Here is a 17,555-nt window from a genome sequence, read left to right on the forward strand (position 1 = left end):
GCTCCCATTTCCTCCACTGCGGGTTTGAACAACATTCACCATGCTCCCATCTCCTCCACTGGGGCTTCAACAACATTCCCCATTTTCCCGTCTCCTCAACTGCGGGCTTCAACATTCACCATGCTCCCATCTCCTCCACTTCGGGCTTCAAAAACATTCACCATGCCCCCGTCTCCTCCACTGCGGGCTTCAAAAACATTCCCCATGCTCCCATCTCCTCCACTGCAAACTTCAACAACATTCACCATGCTCCCATCTCCTCCACTGCGGGCTTCAACATTCACCATGCCCCCGTCTCCTCCACTGCGGGCTTCAAAAACATTCACCATGCCCCCGTCTCCTCCACTGCGGGCTTCAAAAACATTCCCCATGCTCCCATCTCCTCCACTGCAAACTTCAACAACATTCCCCATTTTCCCGTCTCCTCCACTGCGGGCTTCAACATTCACCATGCCCCCGTCTCCTCCACTGCGGGCTTCAAAAACATTCACCATGCCCCCGTCTCCTCCACTGCGGGCTTCAAAAACATTCACTGTAATCCCATTTCCTCCACTGCGGGCTTCAACAACATTCCCCATGCTCCCGTCTCCTCCACTGCAAACTTCGACAACATTCACCATGCCCCCGTCTCCTCCACTGCAGACTTCAACATTCAACATGCTCCAGTCTCCTCCACTGCGAGCTTCAACAACATTCACCATGCTCCCATCTCTTCCACTGCAGACTTCAACATTCACCATGCTCCCGTCTCCTCCACTGCGGACCTCCAAAACATTCACCATGCTCCTGTCTCCTCCACTGTGGGCTTCAACATTCACCATGCTCCCGTCTCCTCCACTACTTTTGAGACCTACAGCGGGTACCTGGGTAGTGTCGGGTAATAGGCGGGTACGTGGGTAGTGTCGGGTAATAGGCGGGTACCTGGGTAGGGTCGGGTAATTGGCGGGTACGTGGGTAGTGTCGGGTAATAGGCGGGTACCTGGGTAGTGTCGGATAATAGGCGGGTACCTGGGTAGGGTTGGGTAATAGGCGGGTATGTGGGTAGTGTCGGTCAATAGGCGGGTACCTGGGTAGTGTCGGATAATAGGCAGGTACCTGGGTAGGGTCGGGTAATAGGCGGGTACGTTGGTAGTGTCGGATAATAGGCTGGTACATGGGTAGGGTCGGGTAATAGGCGGGTACCTGGGTAAAGTCGGGTAATAGGCGGGTATGTGGGTAGTGTCGGGTAATAGGCTGGTACCTGGGTAATGTCGGGTAATAGGCGGGTAGGTTGGTAGTGTCGGATAATAGGCTGGTACATGGGTAGGGTTGGGTAATAGGCGGGTACATGGGTAGGGTCGGGTAATAGGCGGGTACGTGGGTAGTGTAAGGTAATAGGCGGGTACCTGGGTAGGGTCGGGTAATAGGCGGGTAGGTTGGTAGGGTCGGATAATAGGCTGGTACATGGGTAGGGTCGGGTAATAGGGGGTTACCTGGGTAGGGTCGGGAAATAGGCGGGTACATGGGTAGTGTAAGGTAATAGGCGGGTACCTGGGTAGGGTTGGGGAATAGGCGGGTACCTGGGTAGGGTCGGGTAATAGGTGGGTACATTGGTTGTGTCGGGTAATAGGCGGGTAGATTGGTAGTGTCGGGTAATAGGCGGGTACCTGGGTAGTGTCGGATAATAGGCGGGTACCTGGTAGGGTTGGGTAATAAGCGGGTACCTGGTAGGGTTGGGTAATAGGCGGGTACCTGGGTAGGGTCGGGTAATAGGCGGGTACCTGGGTAGGGTCAGATAATAGGCGGGTACCTTGGAAGGGTCGGGTAATAGGCAGGTACCTGGGTAGGGCTGGGTAAAAAGCGGGTACCTGGTAGTGTGGGGTAATAGGCAGGTACCTGGGTAGGGCTGGGTAATAAGCGGGTACCTGGTAGTGTCGGGTAATAGGCAGGTACCTGGTAGGGTTGGGTAATAGGCAGGTACCTGGGTAGGGTTGGTCAATAAGCGGGTACCTGGTAGGGTCAGGTAATAAGCTGGTACATGGGTAGGGTCGGGTAATAAGCGGGTACCTGGGTAGGGTCGGGTAATAGGCGGGTACCTGGTAGTGTTGGGTAATAAGCTGGTACCTGGGTAGGGTCGGGTAATAGGCGGGTACCTGGTAGGGTCGGGTAATAAGCTGGTACCTGGGTAGGGTCGGGTAATAGGTGGGTACCTGGTAGGGTCGGGTAATAAGCTGGTACATGGGTAGGGTCGGGTAATAGGCGGGTACCTGGGTAGGGTCGGGTAATAGGCGGGTACCTGGTAGGGTTGGGTAATAAGCGGGTACCTGGGTAGGGTCAGGTAATAGGCGGGTACCTGGTAGGGTTGGGTAATAGGCAGGTACCTGGGTAGGGTTGGGTAATAGGCGGGTACCTGGTAGGGTCGGGTAATAAGCTGGTACCTTGGTAGGTTCGGGTAATGGGCGGGTACCTGGTAGGGTTGGGTAATAAGCTGGTACCTGGGTAGGGTCGGGTATTAGGCGGGTACCTGGTAGGGTCGGGTAATAAGCTGGTACCTGGGTAGGGTCGGGTAATAAGCTGGTACCTGGGTAGGGTCGGGTAATAGGTGGGTACCTGGTAGGGTTGGGTAATAAGCTGGTACCTGGGTAGGGTCGGGTAATAGGCGGGTACCTGGGTAGGGTCGGGTAATAGGCTCGTACCTGGGTAGGGTCGGGTAATAGGCGGGTACCTGGGTAGGGTCGGGTAATAGGCGGGTTCCTGGTAGGGTCGGGTAATAAGCTGGTACTTGGGTAGGGTCGGGTAATAGGCGGGTACCTTGGAAGGGTTGGGTAATAAGCGGGTACCTGGTAGGGTCGGGTAATAGGCGGGTACGTGGGTAGTAAATTTGTACTTGTCACAGCCCTATTCAACAGCATTCACCATGCTTCCGTCTCCTCATATGGACTTCAACAACTCAAACGACACACAAGACACAGGGGAATCAAATGTCACCACCACAGTGAGCTGCAGTTACCACATCCCTTCATCTGTTACCTGGTTAATATCAGTTTTTCTACACGTCACTTCTGGGGGTTACGGCCGCCCTGTAGGGTTTAATGTTATACCTCTTGACAGGCAGTGGACCATGGCAATGTATCTCCACAATGGGGTATAAAAATATATGTCAAGGAAATACATTCATTTTCTTTTGCCATTTGAGTTTTTTGGTTTTTCTAAAATACTCAACAAATGAGAATGCCATCCTTTACTCTCCAACACCTCCAGCAACCGCCTGAGACGAGGAAAGTTTCCAAATGGTGTTGAATAACAAGCAGTTGTGCACATTGTGCCATTCTCACACATTAATACATTACATTGGAAACAACAAATTGCAACAACTTTGGGTTATATTTGATGGAACAATGACAACAAAAGCACTAACGTACTATGTGAATAGTGACTTTATTATTATTATTATTATTCTTGCAATGTCATGATTAAATTCAGTAAATACAGTAAACCTGTAAAAGGGCAATGAAAATTCACCAAATCAGATAAAACAGGAACAAAGAATACCTTGCCTGAATATTGAAAAAAGTGGATTTAAGTAATAGTTTTTAAGATAAATGGTAAAATGTGATTCATCAAAAACGGATACATGTACAAGTATGATGAAACATAACAATCCGTGCTAGACCTCACAATGGAGGTGTTCTATATCTTCTGTCCCTGTGGGTTGTACTGATGGCAAGGAATAAGGGACAATGACTGGGAAATAAGCTTTACTGTGGGCACAGCTGAAATAGCGCACATACAAATTCAACACATGTTAGAATCGAGTGTTGAGATTGTGTGCATTGTTTCCAACGTGAATGTAGTAGACAAGGCTGTGAACCCATAGCATATCATTTTACTGTGTCTGAAACCATGTGTTCCCTTATTCATTGCCATCAGTATAGTTTGACAGTAACCTCAGAAGGAATTCTTTTAAGCTCCTCTCCGACTCCTATATTCAGAATGAACACCATCTACTCTTGTCCTTGTCAGTGAGCTATGTCCATCTACCGCCGTAGACTGTATTGGAAGCAGCAGGAGTTGCTGGGCTGTTGTGTGCCTACCACATGCAGGGGGCTCTGAAACAGAGTAACGCTATTATCTGGTGAGTTTAAGTTATCAAAGCCATAATATGGAAAAACAAAAGGCATTTACAAACAATCGGAACAGCTTTGTCATGACTAGAGGAGTTATGCATAGTTATGTACAGAAATTGTGAGTTGGCAGTTCATTGTTTGATACATAATGTTTGCAGGTAGTTTCATGTGGATTTACAACAAAAATGTTTCTCACTGAATTTGAAACCCATTGCCATGGACTGCTTCCAGGACCTATGTAGGTTCTACTTACTGGTGGAGGTAGTAAGTCTATCAGTTGACAGTCAAATCTCTGAAGGAACAATGCTATGAACATGTGGATCTCCAGCAGGGCAAACCATCTGAAATACATGACAACATGTCAGTACAGACCTGACAATGAGATGTAATCTTTCTACTCCAAACAGAAGCAGGGACAACTGAATTGCCACTCAGATCACAGATCCATGTCCCAATTCTTAACAGTGTAATACAATAAACATATTAATGTTCCTCCTTTGGTATTCATTGATTTCTTATCTCTGTTGTTTTTCCCTTTTAATCTTAGACATGGCCTTGTGATATCAATATGCATCTTTCATAAACCAAATATGTTTCAAGCTCCAATGCAGTTCACTTTTAAAAGGAGGGTGCATTTTGGGACTTGACAACTTGCATTCAATAATTATTGTGTTTGTTTGTTTGTTGTTTAACGCCGCACTCAGCAATATTCCATCTATATGACAGCGGTCTGTAAATAATCAAGTCTGGACCAGAGAATCCAGTGATTGATATCATGAGTATCGATCCACACAATTGGGATCGATGACATGCATCAACCAAGTCAGCGAGCCTGACCACCTGATCCTGTTAGTCGCCTCTTACGACAAGCATAGTCGCCTTTAAGGGTAAGCATGGGTTGCTGAAGACCTATTCTACCCCGGATCTTCACGGGTGTCAAACATTGTGTAATTTTATTGAAAAAATATGTATTTCTGAAGGTTTAGCAGGCTGTATTGTCTCAATGTCCAGTGTTAAATGTATTGTCCAGTGAAGAAAATATAACATAAATGTGTTTGCGTCTGCATTGGTGCATTTTATATGTCTGAATCCCAACTGGACAAGTCGGTATTCTAAGAAAGAGTGAGGGTGTGGTGAGGTGGAATGGGGTTTAACGTCGCGTCCAAGATTATTGTACTTATATAGCGATGTGCATACATTTGTGTGTGCATGCGCGTGCGCGCGCTAATCGGATTAATGCTGATTTTACAGTGCTAGCCCACTGAGATAACATGCCACAGTTTAACATGAATACCCCCCTTAGACACAGAATAGTGACCCTGAGCCTACCAGTCCTTGTTTGAGCCCCTAATACTGAGCACCAGAGAGCGTAACAAGTACCATCTTTAAACGTCTTTTGGTATGATGTGGCTGGGGATCGAACCCCGGACCTTCTGCTCTCTGGGCGGACACTCTACAACTAGACCACGGAGGCGGTCTTACACAGAGGAAGTGTAGCTAATCAGTTAATCATGGGCAACACCTCACCTTCCAGGGCACTGGTACCTGCCTCCACCAAATGCCACAAATCCAGGAAGGAAGACATTCTTATCTAAATCAGCTTTTTCCCATCGATCCTAAAATCAGAAAAGAGGGTGTTATGAGTATTGTGTCATATATATCGATCACAATGCTGAGCACAACATCAGTGTATTGCAACTGTCATAGACATATGCATATAACAGTGGTTTCGAACCCCCTACCTTGCGAAAACTAAAAGGTGTTTGCATTAGATGCAAAAATAGAAGCATTCCTTTCCCAGCCTTTTCCTGAATGTTCCAAAACCTTACCTTCAGAAACATGACCTCACACTACTTGCAGAACAATTTTGAAACAGAAAGTCCTATGTCTCTAGCTTCTTTAATAATACAGTAACAAGCACACCTGGTTTAATAACAGTCGTATAATATATGTAACAATAAATGTCCACACTTGACACGGTACTTGGTGAGAAGCACATAATCTTCAGCTTAATTACATTGTTTATTGGGAGCCTTGTATTGGGTGTCAATGTTTCCCACCACGTGCAGTGAACTTGACGTCACAACAAATTCCAGTATTTCGGGATAAAAAAGCATCACTTTATTAATATGAGCAAGGGACAAGGACATTTATTATACTAATTTCATGATCTTAAGTAATTGCTTAACAAAAAATTACCATCTCCTTTGAAATAACAAGCCAGGTGTTTCTTATGCAACAGCATAGGGGATATTGTTCGGCCATATTATATCTGGGTTTCTTATTGAGTTTAACAAAACTTCTCAACCACTCAAGACTGATTAATGAGTATGTTTATGTGGAAGTCGTACTGGCCGAAACTGTTCAGGTTGAGGGAAGTATCTGGTGTTGCGATGAGCCCAGTATGGTGACAGCATCAGCATATCTCCTGCTGGAACGATCCTCTCCTGCACACCACGTACACATTCATCTCAAACAAAGGAGCAAACATTACACATTCAAAATGTCTGCCATGCAGGGACACTTAAAATCAGACAGGAATTCAAGAGCCAATTTTATGAGCTAATATTGCTGGAATTGTATTAATAAACAAACTGTCAGCTTCTTAACATGTAGGTTTGAGAGGAGGTTTTTAAACTACAGTTGAACTAGATACCAGGGGTTTGTGTAGGTCGAAAGACATCAACAGGAGACAAAAACCTGAGACTATCTTACATCTTACATACGAAGGGTGGCTGAAAGTTCTGAGCCTAACTATGAAGAGGGAATAGTACACCCTCAACAGTTTGCATGTATTTAATACAATACTTGCCATCCTAAAAGGCTGCATTTAAACCAAATACACAAGCAGACAGCATCTTAATGCAGGCATCAAAGTGACTAGGTATTCTCGATTAATGAAACTGGGGACAATTTGCTACTGCACTGTCATGAAGTATCTTCTATCATTTCACATACCCCACACTGACTGCATACCCAATTTCATCATCATTGTGAGATATGCTGAAGTATCTGAGAAATGGGCAGGTTGAATAACTGCTTATGGTTTTTACACCGCTTTTTTGCAATATTCCAGCACCAGAAATGGGTTTCACACATTGTATCCATGTCGGGAATCAAACCCTGGTCTTCAGTGTGACGAGAGAACGATTTAACCACTCGGCTACCCCACCACCCTGAGAGATGGGCAGGAAATGACAATTTCATATTGGCTGCCATGGTGGGTCTTCTCAAAACCCAACCAGAATTCCATTAGCATTTTCAGAGTAATCATTTTTAGACTCCAATCATGGGTTCATCCATGAAAAGTTTCAACTTCATAAACTCGGAAAACCACAGCTTAGATTTTCAAAAATTATTTCTTAAATTCATATTTGAACGAGAGACTGCTACCAATCTACCAGTATCTACCTTGACAGTGAAGGACTTGACCACTCTCCTGGTGATGACCCCTGGTGACCGCAGTCTGATGGCCTCCAGCATGCAGCACTTGAGGTAGGGCATCTGCCGCAGGTCTGACTCACTCACTGCAACACAGGCACTAGACATCAGGACAGGGCACTACAGTCTACAACAGGTGAGTGAGTTAGTGGGTGGGTGAGTGGGTGAGTGAGTGAGTGAGTGAGTGAGTGAGTGAGTGAGTGAGTGAGTGAGTGAGTGAGTGAGTGAGTGAGTGAGTGAGTGAGTGTTTAATGCTGCAGTCAGCAATATCTCACCATCTAACAGGTGAGTTGAGGTGAAATGGGGTCCAACATGGCGTTTAAGATTATTGCACTTATCTAGCGTATGTGCGTGCGTGGCTGCTTGTACTAGTCTGGACTAATGCCGATTTTATAGTGCTAGACCACTGAGATACCATACCACAGTCTAACACAAATACCCCACTCAGACACAGTATACTAACTCCTAGCCTATCAGTCCTTTGTTTTATCCCCTTAATGCTGAGCACCAGGCAGGGTAACAAGTATCATCTTTTGGTATGACGCTGCCGGAGATTGAACACATGATCTTCTGCTCCCCGGGCGAACGACTCCACCACTGGACCATGGAGGAAGTCCAGGCTATATTACAACAGCCAGTTGACAGTCAAGTCTGGATCCAGCAAACCATGAGATCCACTGTCCGGAGATTGAACACACTACCTTCCACTCTGCGGGCGAACGACTCCACCACTAGACCATGGAGGAAGTCCAGGCTATATTACAACAGCCAGTTGACAGTCAAGTCTGGATCCAGCAAACCATGAGATCCACTGTCCGGAGATTGAACACACTACCTTCCACTCTGCGGGCGAACGACTCCACCACTAGACCACGGAGGAAGTCCAGGCTATATTACAACAGCCAGTTGACAGTCAAGTCTGGATCCAGCAAACCATGAGATCCACTGTCCGGAGATTGAACACACTACCTTCCACTCTGCGGGCGAACGACTCCACCACTAGACCACGGAGGAAGGCCAGGCTATATTACAACAGCCAGTTGACAGTCAAGTCTGGATCCAGCAAACCATGAGATCCACTGTCATGATGACACACAGACACATGCTTCTAATCAGTCATTACAACACTATAGGACACTGGGTCCCTACAACGGCAACACATAAAACAGTATCTCAGTGGGACAGTATACCTATCCCACATGTCAAATGGCAACCCCAACAATAGATCCAATTAAACAACATTCAACTCTATCCCTATATAAGTGACATAATGTGAGATTACTTTTCATAGTCTAAATCCAATTTTTCAAGAATATGAAATTTTAATATTGTCACTACTTAAGTTTTAATGAAACCATAATTAAGATTCACACAATTAAATGTCTCTTTTGAGAGACCTTGAAATGTTTCTCTTTAGCGTCAATGGAAACAATCTGTTTGATTGGCATTCTAGAAGTGGGGGAGCAAGTAAGAACACTTACAACTTCATGGATAACAACGTCCGGTTTATTGCATACAGCAATGTTTCGATGTAGATTCTTACACCGTTATCAAGCTGGAGTGACACTACCAAGTGATGCGAGGATGGAGTAAGACAAGTTCTATGGATGAACAACTTCTTTATTCATCCATAGAACTTGTCTTACTTCATCACACCAACTTCTAAATGCCACTGAAAGAAGTTAGATGTGAAGATGGTTGGTTGGTTTGTTGTATAAAGCCGCACCCACCAATATTCCAGCTATATGATGGTGGTCTGTAAATAATCGAGTCTGGACCAGACAATCCAGTGATTGATATCATAAGCATCGATCCACAGAAATATCTGCATGACATGTTGCTGTAAGCAGCAGATTAACAAGGAAAGGAACAGGTAATAGATAACAAGCAGCATATATATAACTATTGTTGTCAATAAACCAGACAGGTAATAGATAACAAGCAGCATATATATAACTATTGTTGTCAATAAACCAGACAGGTAATAGATAACAAGTAGCATATATATAACTATTGTTGTCAATAAACCAGACAGGTAATAGATAACAAGCAGCATATATATAACTATTGTTGTCAATAAACCAGACAGGTAATAGATAACAAGTAGCATATATATAACTATTGTTGTCAATACACTTGACAGGTAATAGATAACAAGCAGCATATATATAACTATTGTTGTCAATACACCAGACAGGTAATAGATAACAAGCAGCATATATATAACTATTGTTGTCAATACACCAGACAGGTAATAGATAACAAGCAGCATATATATAACTATTGTTGTCAATACACCAGACAGGTAATAGATAACAAGCAGCATATATATAACTATTGTTGTCAATACACCAGACAGGTAATAGATAACAAGTAGCATATATATAACTATTGTTGTCAATAAACCAGACAGGTAATAGATAACAAGTAGCATATATATAACTATTGTTGTCAATAAACCAGACAGGTAATAGATAACAAGCAGCATATATATAACTATTGTTGTCAATAAACCAGACAGGTAATAGATAACAAGCAGCATATATATAACTATTGTTGTCAATACACCAGACAGGTAATAGATAACAAGCAGCATATATATAACTATTGTTGTCAATACACCAGACAGGTAATAGATAACAAGCAGCATATATATAACTATTGTTGTCAATACACCAGACAGGTAATAGATAACAAGTAGCATATATATAACTATTGTTGTCAATACACCAGACAGGTAATAGATAACAAGCAGCATATATATAACTATTGTCGTCAATAAACCAGACAGGTAATAGATAACAAGCAGCATATATATAACTATTGTTGTCAATACACCAGACAGGTAATAGATAACAAGCAGCATATATATAACTATTGTTGTCAATACACCAGACAGGTAATAGATAACAAGCAGCATATATATAACTATTGTTGTCAATACACCAGACAGGTAATAGATAACAAGCAGCATATATATAACTATTGTTGTCAATACACCAGACAGGTAATAGATAACAAGTAGCATATATATAACTATTGTTGTCAATACACCAGACAGGTAATAGATAACAAGCAGCATATATATAACTATTGTTGTCAATACACCAGACAGGTAATAGATAACAAGTAGCATATATATAACTATTGTTGTCAATACACCAGACAGGTAATAGATAACAAGCAGCATATATATAACTATTGTTGTCAATACACCAGACAGGTAATAGATAACAAGCAGCATATATATAACTATTGTTGTCAATACACCAGACAGGTAATAGATAACAAGCAGCATATATATAACTATTGTTGTCAATACACCAGACAGGTAATAGATAACAAGCAGCATATATATAACTATTGTTGTCAATACACCAGACAGGTAATAGATAACAAGTAGCATATATATAACTATTGTTGTCAATACACCAGACAGGTAATAGATAACAAGCAGCATATATATAACTATTGTTGTCAATACACCAGACAGGTAATAGATAACAAGTAGCATATATATAACTATTGTTGTCAATACACCAGACAGGTAATAGATAACAAGCAGCATATATATAACTATTGTTGTCAATACACCAGACAGGTAATAGATAACAAGTAGCATATATATAACTATTGTTGTCAATAAACCAGACAGGTAATAGATAACAAGCAGCATATATATAACTATTGTTGTCAATAAACCAGACAGGTAATAGATAACAAGTAGCATATATATAACTATTGTTGTCAATACACTTGACAGGTAATAGATAACAAGCAGCATATATATAACTATTGTTGTCAATACACCAGACAGGTAATAGATAACAAGCAGCATATATATAACTATTGTTGTCAATACACCAGACAGGTAATAGATAACAAGCAGCATATATATAACTATTGTTGTCAATACACCAGACAGGTAATAGATAACAAGTAGCATATATATAACTATTGTTGTCAATACACCAGACAGGTAATAGATAACAAGTAGCATATATATAACTATTGTTGTCAATACACCAGACAGGTAATAGATAACAAGCAGCATATATATAACTATTGTTGTCAATACACCAGACAGGTAATAGATAACAAGTAGCATATATATAACTATTGTTGTCAATACACCAGACAGGTAATAGATAACAAGCAGCATATATATAACTATTGTTGTCAATACACCAGACAGGTAATAGATAACAAGTAGCATATATATAACTATTGTTGTCAATACACCAGACAGGTAATAGATAACAAGCAGCATATATATAACTATTGTTGTCAATACACCAGACAGGTAATAGATAACAAGTAGCATATATATAACTATTGTTGTCAGTACACCAGACAGGTAATAGATAACAAGCAGCATATATATAACTATTGTTGTCAATACACCAGACAGGTAATAGATAACAAGTAGCATATATATAACTATTGTTGTCAATACACCAGACAGGTAATAGATAACAAGTAGCATATATATAAATATTGTTGTCAATACACCAGACAGGTAATAGATAACAAGCAGCATATATATAACTATTGTTGTCAATACACCAGACAGGTAATAGATAACAAGTAGCATATATATAACTATTGTTGTCAATAAACCAGACAGGTAATAGATAACAAGCAGCATATATATAACTATTGTTGTCAATACACCAGACAGGTAATAGATAACAAGCAGCATATATATAACTATTGTTGTCAATAAACCAGAAGTGGTTATCCATCAAGTTGTAGGTGTTCTTAGTGGAAACAATCTTTTCCAAATCATTAAACTATCAAGTCCTTGCATACAATGAACAGTTGTTGTGCCTGACCAACACAATCATGTATAACAACACAACTGGTTATGAAGAAACTGACCGCCAGTTTTGGACTTAAGGACACTGTCCACTTGTTGTTTTGCTTTGTTTAGGATATCCTTGTCTTGCATGATGAAAGCCAGGGTCCAGTAGGTTATCTGAGTGGAAACAAAACATGCACTTAACACAGACACATGACGTGTTTCTATATCTACCATGTTCATGGTGCTGTTGCGCATTTAACGCCTGCCAATTTCATTGAAACCCACAGCATTGCTATTTTTTTTAATCGATCAAAAGAAAGCTCCCATTCATATTTGTTTTAAAAATTCTCATTCAACCAAAAGATGCAAAATGATCCCCAGCCACATCTATCAATTGACGTAAAAGAAGGTACTTGTTGTTTCCCTGCCTGGCACACAGCATTAAGGGGGCAAAACAAGGACTAGTTGGCTAAGAGTAAGTTCAACGTGTATGAGTGGGGTATTCATGCTGAACAACAGACAGACACCAGCGTGCACATTGCTGTATAAGTGCAATAATCTTGAACACAACATTAAACCCCAACCAACACTTCACCTCACATAACAGTGATGTTCACTATATGAAGTGAACTTCTCCAGACAAGTAGCCAAGTGCCTCTCAGGGTCCCTGGAGAGCACAAAATATACACACACTCAGAAATACTGACAGTTATTTGGGGGCTAAAATATTGATTATTCTTGTAATTTTCCCAATATAATTAAAACTAGTTCTTTTCTCTGATATGATACTTCTCTGCTTGAAGTTCTGAGGACACATCTATAGGTCACATCAGGTAAATGTTCTCATTAGCCAAGCAAGTGCTGAAGTTTCTAAATTCTTGGTATGAGAGTGTGAAGCGTTAAGCACAAGCACTTCTGATTTCTGTATCTCGAAAACTAATATAATCAGGGAGTTATGAATGCAAAACAGATAAAGCAATGTAATTATTTGTTTGTGGATATTATACACATCCTTTTGTTTCTTGCACTAAAACTGATGATGTATGTTTGGGGAGGGCACTAACTCTAGTGATGTATGTTTGGGGAGGGGCACTAACACTAATGATGTATGTTTGGGGAGGGGCACTAACACTAATGATGTATGTTTGGGGAGGAGCACTAAACTAGTGATGTATGTTTGGGGAGGGCACTAACACTAATGATGTATGTTTGGGGAGGGAACTAACTCTAGTGATGTATGTTTGGGGAGGGGCACTAACACTAATGATGTATGTTTGGGGAGGAGCACTAAACTAGTGATGTATGTTTAGGGAGGGCACTAACACTAATGATGTATGTTTGGGGAGGGCACTAACTCTAGTGATGTATGTTTGGGGAGGGCACTAACTCTAGTGATGTATGTTTGGGGAGGGGCACTAACACTAATGATGTATGTTTGGGGAGGGCACTAACTCTAGTGATGTATGTTTGGGGAGGAGCACTAAACTAGTGATGTATGTTTAGGGAGGGCACTAACACTAATGATGTATGTTTGGGGAGGGCACTAACTCTAGTGATGTATGTTCGGGGAGGGCACTAACTCTAGTGATGTATGTTTGGGGAGGGCACTAACTCTAGTGATGTATGTTTGGGAAGGGCACTAACTCTAGTGATGTATGTTTGGGGAGGGCACTAACTCTAGTGATGTATGTTTGGGGAGGGCACTAACTCTAGTGATGTATGTTTGGGGAGGGCACTAACACTAATGATGTATGTTTGGGGAGGGCACTAACACTAATGATGTATGTTTGGGGAGGGCACTAACACTAGTGATGTATGTTTGGGGAGGGCACTAACACTAATGATGTATGTTTGGGGAGGGGCACTAACACTAATGATGTATGTTTGGGGAGGGGCACTAACACTAATGATGTATGTTTGGGGAGGGGCACTAACACTAATGATGTATGTTTGGGGAGGGCACTAACACTAATGATGTATGTTTGGGGAGGGCACTAACACTAGTGATGTATGTTTGGGGAGGGGCACTAACACTAATGATGTATGTTTGGGGAGGGGCACTAACACTAATGATGTATGTTTGGGGAGGGCACTAACTCTAGTGATGTATGTTTGGGGAGGGGCACTAACACTAATGATGTATGTTTGGGGAGGAGCACTAAACTAGTGATGTATGTTTGGGGAGGGCACTAACACTAATGATGTATGTTTGGGGAGGGCACTAACTCTAGTGATGTATGTTTGGGGAGGGCACTAACTCTAGTGATGTATGTTTGGGGAGGGCACTAACTCTAGTGATGTATGTTTGGGGAGGGGCACTAACACTAATGATGTATGTTTGGGGAGGAGCACTAAACTAGTGATGTATGTTTGGGGAGGGCACTAACACTAATGATGTATGTTTTGGCAGGGGCACTAACACTGATGATGTTAATGGCATTAGCTAGTGGTAACCCCACATCAATACTGTTTATCATATAATGGGTAGGTTTCTCGGTAGGATAAAGCCTACGGATAAAGACGATATCTGTTGGGGTCATATGCGGATAGAGATGCAAATAGCAAAGGTCAAATAGGGACTACTTTCAGTGTTTATAAACAAACATTGCGTCGCCCTTGTCATTCGGCAATCGAGTCAGAATTAACCATCAGGAATCTGGATAAACTACAGAGATAATTGCTATCAGTATCAAAAGAACAGTCTACATGGTCTAATATACTTAAAATGTCTAAAGTGTCTAACTGTGACGCGAAGGCATTTTATAAGTTTTGGCAACTTTGGTGATATAAATTTAGAAACAATTTTGCGAGGGCACTAGGCCTAGCCAAGCGGGATCAGTAGCCATATCTGTGCTTGTAGACCTCTGCGGCTTGAAACCTTTTCCACAAATTAAAATAGTTGGATTTGGCCGAAATATGTTTGAATTGTTACCTTGTTTCATTTTGTCATGTATTAGGAATAAACACTATGTATTTAGCTCGCAAAGGCTCGCTAAATACAATGTTTATCCCTAAAGCAGGATATTTACCATCCCCAAACACACTCGCGTGATAACCTCTATTCATTAGGTCCACCAATACTACCGCTAGGACATACCGGGATGGCATTGGCTAGTGATGCCCACAGGAACAGCATACTGAAGTTAGCCATACAGTCCTTGTCCGCTATACCACAGACAATCTGCAGAAGGGTCTGTAAAAGAAATTATTTCTGCTTCACACCAGAACCGAGTTAAAGTTCATGAGCCAGTAGTGTCACAGAGAGATTCGTCAAGAAGAACCTCGAGGGATTACAATGTTGTTCAAGTTCATGAGCCAGTAGTGTTACAGAGAGATTTGTCAAGAAGAACCTCAAGGGATTACAATGTTGTTCAAGTTCATAAGCCAGTAGTGTTACAGAGAGATTCGTCAAGAAGAACCTCAAGGGATTACAATGTTGTTCAAGTTCATAAGCCAGTAGTGTTACAGAGAGATTCATCAAGAAGAACCTCAAGGGATTACAATGTTGTTCAAGTTCATAAGCCAGTAGTGTTACAGAGAGATTTGTCAAGAAGAACCTCAAGGGATTACAATGTTGTTCAAGTTCATGAGCCAGTTGTGTTACAGAGAGATTCGTCAAGAAGAACCTCAAGGGATTACAATGTTGTTCAAGTTCATGAGCCAGTAGTGTTACAGAGAGATTCATCAAGAAGAACCTCAAGGGATTACAATGTTGTACAAGTTCATAAGCCAGTAGTGTTACAGAGAGATTCGTCAAGAAGAACCTCAAGGGATTACAATGTTGTTCAAGTTCATAAGCCAGTAGTGTTACAGAGAGATTCATCAAGAAGAACCTCAAGGGATTACAATGTTGTTCAAGTTGATAAGCCAGTAGTGTTACAGAGAGATTCATCAAGAAGAACCTCAAGGGATTACAATGTTGTTCAAGTTCATGAGCCAGTAGTGTTACAGAGAGATTCGTCAAGAAGAACCTCAAGGGATTACAATGTTGTTCAAGTTGATAAGCCAGTAGTGTTACAGAGAGATTCATCAAGAAGAACCTCAAGGGATTACAATGTTGTTCAAGTTCATGAGCCAGTAGTGTTACAGAGAGATTCGTCAAGAAGAACCTCAAGGGATTACAATGTTGTTCACTTTCGAAAAAATGAAATAATGTAAATCATGTAATTAATGCATCACCAAATGAATGTGAGTGTCAATCCCTGGCTTAAAATGCATCATGACATCAATACGAGTAGCCGTGCCTTTGAACGGTTAAAACTAATCGGCAAACAATAACACTAAGGCTGTATATTTGATATAGCAAGGCATGATAGTAGGGCGGGGACGGGTCACTTAAGTACTCGAGGTCGGGTGGGTCCTGAGTAGGACCCGGGTACCCACAGGACTACCCAGAACCGTGGTTAGTCACGTGATATATTGTTTCATGACAAAAAATCACTATAACTTCATGGTTACACAAGTCACTAATGTTCACATTTCTTCATGACTCTGAACGCATTCCTTCTGACTTATATATGTTTGAATAAAATAAAACTTCAGTCAACTTCAGTGTATGCATGACCAGATCGTTTTTTACGTGTTTCCAAATATATTTCGCTCAGCCTACTGTCAAACTATTCCTAATCAGACATTTTGTACCTAGCTCTTGACACCAACAGCGGATAATAGGGGTGTGGGTACCCGGGTAGTAAATTTGGACTCGTCCCAGCCCTACATGATAGCAGTCTGATTGAGTATTATTATTAGCTATCTTCATAAACCTAACTCTAAATGCTTGACTTGGAATCCAAAGTAGGAAATTCCAAAAGCGGAAATTCAATGAGATGAGAAGACTGTACAGGTTTGAAGTGTTGTTACATGAGTTAATGCAATTCTTTCATCGTAAATGAGCAGCGTTATGTACTTACCACGACTGATTTTGCTATACTGGACACGTTCACGACTCGAGTTAGCAGTGTTTTGCTTGTAGTCATTTCATTAGATTAATTGAGGGTTACCAAGAACAAACATGCCATCATACAAAGTTGGCGACTGTCAAAATGCTGAATAACTTGTGTTAACAAACTGACCACATTTCCTACTTTGGTGAGGAGCACTGTCTTAATTAAGCACTCAATTATTTTGTTTATTGTGCGCTTAGTAACATGTGATTGTTTCCATCTATGTGAAGTCAACCTGACATGACACTATGCTCCAATGTG

At 41.6% G+C, this 17,555-nt stretch overlaps 2 protein-coding genes across 3 annotated transcripts in view; both read right to left on the reverse strand.

Annotated features, from left to right (window-relative positions):
* Positions 1–95: 95 nt before the first annotated feature.
* Positions 96–821, reverse strand: LOC124116302 (uncharacterized PE-PGRS family protein PE_PGRS3-like). The gene has a single exon (XM_046477578.1). The coding sequence runs from the start codon at positions 819–821 to the stop codon at positions 96–98; it is 726 nt and encodes a 241-aa protein (XP_046333534.1).
* A 2,577-nt stretch (positions 822–3,398) lies between these two features.
* LOC124116332 (24-hydroxycholesterol 7-alpha-hydroxylase-like) overlaps positions 3,399–17,555 on the reverse strand; it is a 33,294-nt gene continuing 19,137 nt past the window's right edge. The window contains exons 7-13 of one of the 2 annotated variants that reach the window (XM_046477626.2): positions 15,449–15,544; positions 12,429–12,525; positions 7,518–7,633; positions 6,458–6,553; positions 5,634–5,722; positions 4,360–4,447; positions 3,399–4,088 (exon numbers count right to left, since the gene is read on the reverse strand). In XM_046477626.2, coding sequence (XP_046333582.1) covers positions 4,017–4,088; positions 4,360–4,447; positions 5,634–5,722; positions 6,458–6,553; positions 7,518–7,633; positions 12,429–12,525; positions 15,449–15,544 — 654 coding nt within the window. In that variant the 3' untranslated portion in view covers positions 3,399–4,016. The remainder of the gene's footprint in view (positions 4,089–4,359; positions 4,448–5,633; positions 5,723–6,457; positions 6,554–7,517; positions 7,634–12,428; positions 12,526–15,448; positions 15,545–17,555) is intronic. The other variant, XM_046477627.2, reaches the window with a different exon arrangement.

This window comes from Haliotis rufescens, unplaced genomic scaffold (genome assembly GCF_023055435.1).
Source record: "Haliotis rufescens isolate VD_foot unplaced genomic scaffold, xgHalRufe1.0.p SCAF_5, whole genome shotgun sequence".
Classification (NCBI taxonomy): Eukaryota; Metazoa; Mollusca; class Gastropoda; order Lepetellida; family Haliotidae; genus Haliotis; species Haliotis rufescens.

What these genes read in the sequence shown, in the direction of transcription:
- LOC124116302 (XM_046477578.1), bottom strand. Translation starts at nt 821, where the DNA reads ATGGTGAATGTTGAAGCCCACAGTGGAGGAGACAGGAGCATGGTGAAT.